Source organism: Bemisia tabaci, chromosome 9 (assembly GCF_918797505.1).
Source record: "Bemisia tabaci chromosome 9, PGI_BMITA_v3".
NCBI classification, from domain to species: domain Eukaryota; kingdom Metazoa; phylum Arthropoda; class Insecta; order Hemiptera; family Aleyrodidae; genus Bemisia; species Bemisia tabaci.
The window spans coordinates 26648540-26658966 of NC_092801.1; the positions used below are offsets into that span (position 1 = coordinate 26648540).

Consider the following 10427-nt stretch of genomic DNA (forward strand, 5'->3'; position numbering starts at 1 on the left):
AATTCTAGACGTGATTTTGGATGTGATAGAAATTTCTTTATGATCAACTGCTGAGCTGAGTTCGGATCGACCTTTAATGGATATGTTTGCCAAAAATTAACCTTTGAGTGTGATTATCTTTCATTTCTCAGCCGATAATATGTATTCCTATGGGACGGGTTTGTATACATTGGTCCAACTTTGGAGCTCCATGATAAGCCAAAACTGATGAACCAATCAGAGAGCGGCACAGAGATGGCAATACTATCCCGTACACAGGTACTCTAATTTAATCAGAGCTCATTGATTTGTAACATACTGGTAGTAGCACTTATTTAACTTGATTAGTGAGTATATAATAGCCAACGTGCTAGACAAATGTGCAAGGATTACCATACCTAAAGCTGTTTACTAAATTACAATTTTTGGTCGAAGCTTCTTGGCACGGTTGCCATCAGTAGGACCTTTAGAGGCAAAAAAGTACATTTAATTACATTTTTCAATCAATGATAACAACTTTGGTAGGCACTGTGCTGACTAGATAGGAATGCCAAATGCCTTTACCAAAATTGTTATTATTAGACTGTTCAGACTGACAGCGCAACGGTATTGCCCATTTGACGATCGTGATTTTCAATGGGCGAGGCGTGAATAATCGATTTTCTATAAATCCCCATTTGTAGCTATGGTAAAGAATCGATTATTAAGGTGTTCGTTGCGAACTCCCTATTTATCGATCCTTATCGATAGCTTTAAATGGGAGATCAGTCGATATATCGCAAAGCACGCCACGCCAATGGTGATTTTGAACGAGCTAGAGGAGCGGATAGTCCATTTTTGACGATGCGAGTACTCATGTTTGCTCTAAATTACCCTAGTGTTACTCACTTTTCAGGTTCTCTATAAATGTTAGCTTCCCTGCATTGTCATTTTTCCGATATTAAATTAATTAATTTTACTCCCAAAAAATAACTATCTCTTAATTGGACGTATTTCTGTCAAATGGAACTAAGCGCCATCGGAGGAGGAAGGTGGAGGGGGGCTTGGATTGGCGGCGAAACCGGGCGTCGGGCTCATTCATTCCTATACTCGCAATGCTTTTACATGGCGCTTAGATCCGTTTGACAGAACGCGCTATCCGGCATTCCAAATTCCTCAAAAGGAACTCAAATTGGCGCTTAGTTCCGTTTGGCAGAAATACGTCCAATTGAGTGACAATTTATTTAACTACTGGTCCTGACTGTCGATAGATTTGATAGACTGCGTGCCGGAAAATGACGGTTGCGAAGGAGGCTGGCTGCACCATGCCCTGGAACACATGTCAGTGTTCGGAATCGCACTGGCGAAACATTACCCTTACAAGGCCGTCACTGGTGATTGTAAAGATATTCCCGGATACTTGAGGATCGGTGGCTGGGCCAGGGTTGGGGAGAAGCTTAGCTACTTGAAGAGACAGGAAAAACTTGAGGAAGCTCTTAAGGACAGCCCGCTGCCTACACTCATACACTTCCCGGACGAGTTTCAAGTATGTAGCCTCTTTAATTGGAGAAAGGGTCTGTAACATGCAAGATATACAGGGTGTCCCAGGCTTAAGTACGAATATTGAAGGGGTCGATTCTGTGGGTCTAGAAAAGACGTTTTTGTGGTATAACTTCTTTTCCAAAAACGTGTTCCCTGATGGGGGCCACGGCCCTTCACGGTTGGAGAAAAAAATCGTCTTTTTGACACTGTGACGATGTTTATTAACCAATAATAATGACAATCTGTAACTGGGGGTAATGTTTAGCGCTATTTTCATTTTGGGCGCTTCTGGGTACCAGATGCGCCCTTTCCAGCCGTTCGACTCCCCCGATGTAACATGTACTATACTACATACCGTTTTGCCTTATGGGTAATGACGCCATTCTGGTACACCCGGGAAAATTTGATTTTCTTCTGCATCTGGTATTCGTAAGAGTTTTCGTGAAATGTTTTGCTTTTAAGCATAACAATCTCGCACGGACGTATTACCTGGTTAAACTATTTTGGGGCTTCGTTATGCTTAAATGCCTCATATTCGAGGTTGTACTTTCAGATTGATTCGAAAAAAGCACGAACAGTCACGTGATCTCTTCATTTTAGTGACGTATTACTGTGCTATTTTGTGATTGGTTCATTTTCTCGGCGCAGCATCGTCAAGCGTCAGCTGTTTGCGGCTCTGGGTTGAAGGTTTAAGGTTAGCCGGCCAGGTTGGCCTAGTGGTCAGCGCGTCTGACTCTAGGCCAATAGGTCCCGGGTTCGAATCCCGGTGGTGGCGACAAATTTTCATGGAACTGACGAGTGGATCTGCAGAAACAGATTCCTTTCGGCCTTAATCCCTGAAAATTTGAAAGCCTGGAGCATGGATGTGCCTAAATCTCATGATGTCTAAGGACAATAAATACTGTCTATCGATGGCTGTAGGTTCCAACGGAATATAAGCCACTAAACCAGCAAAAAAAAAAAAAAAGGTTTAAGGTTATGTCAGAGAGAATAGAAAGTTAGAGGCCCGACTCGATGCTAGGTAATTGAAACAGATGCGCTCGCAGCGCGCTCGCTGGCAACGTACGCAACTACTATTTTCTATTGTTTTCCAGAGACTAGCGGCGGGTATGTTGCTGCCGAACCACCTTCACGTAGGCAATTTGTTATACATCGTCCGTCCGCAATACTCTCGCTTGGCCGTATGAAAACGTTCCTCGCATGCGCAGTGTTAAAGAAGCGCCCTTCAACGCTTTGGCGTTGGAACTGCTTGTTTGACCTCCAAAAAAAAGAAAATTTATTTTGAAGGGGGGGAGTAGGGGGATGTCGAACCTACATAGGCTGTCCCAAAACAACTGGCACTAAGGCTGTCATTCGGGAACTACAATAGATATCGACATGCGATTTACGGGAGGTGATAGCTCATACTCTTAGCTCTTAAACGAGCCCAAGTTGAGCTAGTTTGGTTGAAAACTCAACGATTTACATCAATTTTCCCGAGACGTGTATAAGAAATACCCCTACGAGATTTTTCGGTAATTTTTCATTCCGTTAACTTTGCCTCCGCAAGCTGTGCAATTGGTTCAGACGTTATGATTCAAGTTTCCACTTGTCTGGATGAAAGTTTGAACTTGTCAGCAAGTGTTCCCATCACATTCGAGAAGTTTCTTTCTGTTTGCAAAGTCAGTTTAGTGAAATCGTCCGGCCTGAACACGACGTGTGTTCTTGTGTTTCGTCATGAGTTTACCCGCGGACCACGGAGTTGCAGCAAGAGCAACGATACGCAATTCGATATTGCGTTCGTCGTGAATTATCTACTTCTGAAACTGTGAATGAAATGAGAGTGGCTCAGAATTGTTTCAGAAGTAGATAATTAACGACGAACGCAATATCGAATTGCGTATCGTTACACTAATATATCGTTGCGCCACCACTAATTACGTTTCGATTCACCCGAGTATACATTCAAATCGTTGAGATTCGACGAATGAGGTGTCTGAGGCATATCTCGGCGTGCAAAATTTATTTTACCAAGAGATTGGGGTATACTTTTCCTTTTTTCAGCACTACCTATCGGGAGTATACGACGGGGATGAATGCAAGGGCAATTTGGAGGATCTCGATCACGCCGTTGTCATCGTTGGCCACTACTCAGGTAGACTTACATCAGCTCATACATCTTTTTCAAATTTTCCTCTTAGGTACGCTCTCTTGTCTCTGACTCCATCACAATGGATCACTAACACAAATGCTCATCAAAACATCTCAAATTCAACTCATTAAGGAGAAAGTAACATTTTTGCTGTGCGCCAATGTACAATTCTCGCTCTGAAACATAAGTCTACTCTAATGAAATCGAGCCCTAAATTGAACCGATTTTTTTCCAAATCACTGGGGGGGGGGGGGGAGTCAGGGGACGTCCGGTGAAAGAGTGGCAGCAGGGGGTTTTGGATGAGATGAGGGAGTGCCAACTCCCTGATGACTTGTGGGAGGACCGAGTTTTGCGGCGGTTAGGCGTCGCAGAGCACCAAAGAGAGTTGTTAGAGCGGCTGTTATGATTGTACTAGCCGTTCTGGACGCGCTTTGCGCGTCCGTCACGGCCAGCCATGGGGCTGCGCCCCCTGGACCCCCGGTCACTCGCTACGCGAGTGACATTCGGCTCGCTCCGCGAGCCATTTTTCTCAGTGATTGGACATTTGATCACTAAGATGTATACATTTTGGAGACTCTGGAGGCAAAAATGATTTCGTCACAGAACCTTGTTGCCGGAGCGTGCCATCATTTGCAGATGAATAGAATGTGTGGAGATGAAGCGATGATGGGGATCGATCATTTCTTCAAAAACGCATTTGACTGGGACGTCATCCCTTCGGGTGGCGGAAAAAGACAATCCATGGATATCCTTCCGCGATTTGACTCGCTGAAGTAGCAAAAGTTCATCTTTACCTCTTATGAAGATTATCGGTGGCGTAGGTGTCTAAAAACTGCTCAACGATAGTATAGTTCGAGTTCCGAATCGCAATGAGCCCACTCGTGTTTTTAAGCTTGCCAGTAGGGCTCGCTTTTTGAAATCACTCGGATGTACCATAGTACAGCACACAGATCAACCAATGCTATTCAACGGGTCGTCCAAATACTTTTTTCCTCGCACCCGTTTCTTTGTCTTTGAACCATTACACTGTCAAGTCCTGATGGTCTTTTACCAAAAAATCTAATGAACTGCTAATTGAAAACCCTTGAGAACATTTTTCTGTCAAAACCGTATTATTCAATTTGACAGAAACCTCATAGGAGCTTTCTTACGCTCGGAGGACTCAACTCTAGAACCTTCTTTCCCGCCAAAACTCTATAGCCAATGAGCGTCTTGCACTGTAAGTGCAATCTGTGATGAGCCTCGTGACTCATTATACTATGTACTAACCATGGCCCCTGCCGAAATCCACTTAAACCACTACAGTTATCTCGCGATATAGCTTTGGGTGTCCGGTTTCGAGCAAGGCAATAAAAGACGGCGAGGCGATTAACCGATTAACCATTCACCGCGTGATGCCAGGATCCACCAAATTTTCTCAAAAATTGTTTTCCGTCTATTTAGCGAGTTTTTCTTTACTTTCCGTTGAAGTACAAATAAAAGGAGACCTCATTTGTACAAATCGGCCGAATAGGAGAGAAGGTACAGTTCGAAATCCAAAGAGATTAACTGAACGCGATTTCGATGCACGGCAGTTCGCCCAAATCACGGTCGTGCGCAAATGCCGCATATCAGCTTAAAATCAAGATAATAATTGGACGGAATCTTTAAAATTAATTTACATTCAACGTTCATGAATCAATATTTTCTCCCAAATTTAGCAAAAAGTACCAATTGATGCAAAAAGCAAAGACGTGAAAATAAGAGGTATTTGTCCAACATTTCAGTTATTCGGCACGCTTTTCCAACATACTCATGTTGGATTTTTTTCTTCTTGTTTTCTTATATTTTCATCGCACATAAATTTCTCTGATGTTTTTGTTTTATTCTCTCTGATTGCATATTAGTAATCATATCCTCATTTCATTTCCTTCCCCTTACCTTTTTCCTTTTCTGTAGCATCTTTGTCCATTTACAATTATTATTTTAAAATAGCTTTCCCCTAGTATACAATTGATGCCTCAAACGGAATCAATTGTTTTAATGAAATTTCCGGCTAAATCATGGGTTTTCCCAGGAGGGCAGCCTCTCGTCCCTCCCGGACTCTATTGTTGCCAGATAAGTTGCTTTTTTAGCATTTTTCCCAATTCAAATCCTTGTAAAATATTCACATTTATCGCACAATCTGGCAACCTCTCAAGTGAAATAGAAAAAGGTAGAATCGCCGAAAGTCTGAATCCTTCGAAGTTTATATTAATGATTTCTAAATCACTTAAGCGCCGATGTCTATTTTGACGGTAGAGGAGTTGCTTTTTTTTTGTTTTCTCCGGTATAATCAACAATGTCTGGTTTTAAAATATCCTTCTAAAAGAACATACATGCTTTGGAATTCGAAGATTGTCAACAAAGCTAACTAAACGGGTTTCCTTGTTTTTCTTGCATTCGCAATTTTGACGTTTACGTGATTTGGAAAATAATAAGTTCAATTATCCTTCACTGAGAGGCTGCGCACCCTAGCCGCCCTGCGCCCCCCCCCCCCCCTCTCCAGCAGCCTTGCACCTCTTCAGAGCGTGGTTCATTTGTAAAATCATAGAGGAATATGAAGGGAGGAACCGGTTTGTGGCATGATCAGCGGGACACGCTATAACGCACTATTGTAAGGTGATTCGATGGACACTGTATTTTGTGTCAGAACGACATACGATATATCGCATCGATTTATCCATTTTTTTAACTACTTGTCATTTTTTTCGAATGAAAGATCGCAATTCTGTTGTCAGGGGACTAACGAATTCTTTTACCAATTTTGTCAAACAAATTCAACGGAATAAAGGCGTGGTTTTTTTTAGAGGAAAAAAATCTTATTTGATACTGATATCGAAACTGCACCCGAATGCGAGATTGTCTCTCTAGAAAAACAACGCCTATAATACGTTGAATTTGTTTGTCAAAGTTGGTAATTGAATTCTTTAGTCTCCTGACAACAGAATTGCGATCTCAAAATTCGAGAAAAATAACGGGTGGCTGAAAAAATGGAACTAATCTATGCGATACATCGCATGTAATTTTGACACAAAATATGGCGTCCATCGGGTCACCTTAATAGTAGTGACAAGTTGAAAAACTCAGACTCCGCGAGTTCAACTAATCGCTACAATCACAGTGCGGTCGGCGCGAGAACGCATACTAGCGCCTACAAGACTGGGGGAATACTTCACTCATTGCGCGTTTACTACGGTGCGCGCCTGACGTATAACAACGCCTACGAGACCGGGAGAATACTTCACGCATTGCGCGTTTTCTACGGTGCGCGCCTGACGTATATTAACGCCTACGAAACCGGGAGAATACTTCACGCATTGCGCGTTTTCTACGGTGCGCGCCTGACGTATATTAACGCCTACGAGACCGGGAGAATACTTCACGCATTGCGCGTTCACTACGGTGCGCGCTTTAATACAACGCATCTTTAGACAACCAACTACTCCCTATCTAACCCGTGTTAAAATTAGTCAACTTTAGGTACACTTTTTTCTCTGAATCTGCTGGGTGCCTACTATTCAAATTTTGCAGTTGTCATTATGGGAATGTCACTGAGCTTTAGAAGCAGGATTCCGAATTTTGGTAAACTTTTCATAAAATTGAACTGTTTTTAGGAAAAAAGCTATTTTTCATGGGTTGAAGAGTCCCTGTTGTGATGGTGCCTGTTGCGATTACTCCTCATGTGCCACCCTTAATCCGTCTCTGGCGGTATCAATATTTTAACTTTCAGTTGATCAGCACAAAACTCACTCTTCCCTAAATGCGTATTTACAGCTCCAGTTGGGTTGTCACAAAAATTTTAACCATTGAGGAAGCTTCCTTCTTTATTTCAGATTCATGGATTCTACGGAACAGTTGTGGTCCTGCTTGGGGTTTGCAGGTAATAAATGTACAACATCCTTTATTCAGGGTTCCCATGGGAAGCTGTGTTCATATCAGTGACGATTCTTGCAAGCTGGCAACACTGTGTTTTCTCCATTTAAGTCCATTAAAAATATCGGTTCTAGGTGAAGCAAGCTGCCTCACCAAGAATCGATTATTTTACATACATTAAATCGTAAATGGAAGAAAAACAGTGATGCCAGTTACCAAAAATCGTCACTAGTTCCCCAATAAAGTACTGTAATTTGAACTACTATTTATGTTCCTTCCTTAAAAACCACGTTCATGAGAAACGTTAGTGACAGTGTTTATATATAGGGTGGCAAAATTGCATGAAAAATAAAATCTTGAAATTTCTGAAATATTTCATGAAATTTCAGAAATTTATGAAACATATTGAAATATACCGGTTCCTTTTCATGTTTCGCAAAATGTAAAAATTTTGATTACTTCTATTTTTGCGAGTTTCACTGGAAAAAAAGTCGCTTCGATCAGAGTCCAGACTCTTAAAAACATTGACAAGAAAAAATACTCTTGATTCAATCGGATTTTTTTTTTTTTTTAATCAAAAGGAAATCCACTCAAATTAAGAGGCTTGGCTCTTGATTGAAGCAAAATTCCGATTGAGTCAAGAGTATTTTTTCTTGTCAATGTTTTTAAGAGTCTGAACTCTAGATCCAAGCGTTTTTTTCCTCAGTGATTGAATGCGGGTTGCATACTGTAGCCCCTGAAAAATATGAAATATTTCACAGCCTCATGAAATATTTCACTGAAATTTCCAATCTTTCATTTCTTTCTTACGTTTAATGCCATCCTGTTCATATGTAGGTAAGATTTCGTTACATTCTTATCTATGGGAAAACCTGCGATTCCTCTCAACTTAGAAGTGCCGAATTAAGATGTCAATTTGAAATTAGTTAGGCACACTACGCTAATTGCACGTTACAGTTTATTATTAAACTGTAAAGTATAAGTTTATTTGGAACATATAAATTTCGTGCATATTTCGTGTTGCTTTCGTGGAATTAACCATTCGGGAAATAAATTCAGTTGACTGTCCATTGGCTGCAACAGACCCACTCGTAATTCATGGTTTTGGTTTTCACAGGGTCACTACCTCGTAAAGAAAGGACGGTGTGGGGTAGGCTTGAGAGCGTTTGAAATAAAAGATCCACTTGAAAGACTGAACTAGTAGGAGTTTGAGCAAACTTATTGCGGTTGCAACACCATGACATCCCTCACAGTTGACGGATGATAGACGGAGGAAGAAGCAGCAAGGAAGAAGCAGAAGCGCGAAACGCGCATTGGCGCCTACAAACCTAAGTGGATACTTCAAGCATTGTGCAATGCGTGAAGTATCCACTTAGGTTTGTAGGCGCCAGTGAGCCTCTTGCGCTGGCAGCACGCCGCCGCTCCGCTTTGTCAGGCTTTCATATTTAGCGTTTTATAACTCATGATTTTGAAATGTTAGCACACTCTGCATTGATTCTTCTCATTTAAAATGATGGGAAAAAATATGTATCAATTTATCAAAAAAGAATAATAATATAATGTGTGTTTTCTGAATATTGGTGGTTCCGTGTCAAATTTAATAATTTCCAAAGCATTTTAATTTTTTCTTTTACATTTTGTGCTTTTATTGTGCTGCAGCGAGGTGTACGCGCAACGAAACGCTCAAAATTTGACTTATTTAACTCTAAAAGATCGATGTACAAATGGGTTAAAACTAAAGATTGTGTGCTTCTTGGTTTTTTTGCAGTTTCTGTCGGCACAACTGCGGCTCATTGAGATTAATGTCGCTTGAAAAAGGTTTTACAAATATTTGTCACGTTTTAAAAGTATAAATGTTTTCAAAATGAAGTAATAATTTCGTAAAGAAAAAGTAAAATAAAGTACCCATGCATATATAAGGTATATTGTACATTCAATATTTTAAGGATGGAAATAAAACCAAATATTCACCAATGACCAATTAAAAAGATGATTCAAAAGGAGAAAGTAATAAAATTTCATTTAGAAAATGAGCAACCATAACAACACCTCCTTCTACCTCAATTTCTCATTTCCATATTGTCAGTATAATTTTGCATACCGACTAAAATATAACGCTTGGACCAAGTCACTGTTGGTTATTTTACGTGTGGGCGTAAACTACTGGACAAAAAAGGTGCGCGGACAAAAAATCATTGAAAAAATATCCTGAAACCCCCAATCTACCGAAAACCTGTATCATATTTCCGAGATGTGAATAGAGCGGGCTCTTAAAAGGCTCATCCCCTGTCAATAGTTGCAAACATATTGGAAATCAGCCCAGCACGAACTGCGACAAAAAATGAGAATTTAAGGGATCAGAGAGCTTATAGTAATGACAATTAGTGAACAATGTGCGTTGGCATATCCGAACTGGGGCACCCAAACTGCCCAAAGCACAATTTGTTCATTTCAAGAAAATTTCCAACGTACAGGCGTGGAGTGGGACTATACAGTAGACTCTGGATTATCCGGCTTCGTATTATCCGGACTCTGGATTATCCGGATCGATTTTGCAACCATGTAACTACGTACGCATTCCGATAAGTTTCGATAAGAAAACTGGAAAGTTATTTTTCCTATTATTATCCGGATTTTTTTATCCGGATCGTTCCCGGCACCAATTAATCCGGATAATTCAGAGTCTACTGTATAAGGAACCTGAGAGGCCTGCCCCTCCAGAAGTCTACACTTGACCCATCACTTGAGTCACGTGAGTTGTTGTCACTTGAGTTGGAAGGGATTTTCCGAATAAGGTGCATGCAATTCTTCCAGAGACGCAAAAAACACGAATGACTTTTTTGAAAGTTCCATAAGCAGTTCCAAACTGCCAAGAGTATTTAAAAATAGTTTTTTTTTTTTA

The 10427-nt window shown here is 40.9% G+C and overlaps 1 protein-coding gene across 1 annotated transcript in view; it reads left to right on the top strand.

The window, feature by feature from the left end:
• Positions 1-9030, top strand: part of LOC109037653 (uncharacterized) — a 28159-nt gene extending 19129 nt beyond the window's left edge. The window contains exons 6-9 of the mRNA XM_072304226.1: positions 1230-1504; positions 3544-3634; positions 7486-7532; positions 8643-9030. Of these exons, the coding sequence (XP_072160327.1) occupies positions 1230-1504; positions 3544-3634; positions 7486-7532; positions 8643-8726 (497 nt within the window). The 3' untranslated portion in view covers positions 8727-9030. The remainder of the gene's footprint in view (positions 1-1229; positions 1505-3543; positions 3635-7485; positions 7533-8642) is intronic.
• Positions 9031-10427: the final 1397 nt, after the last annotated feature.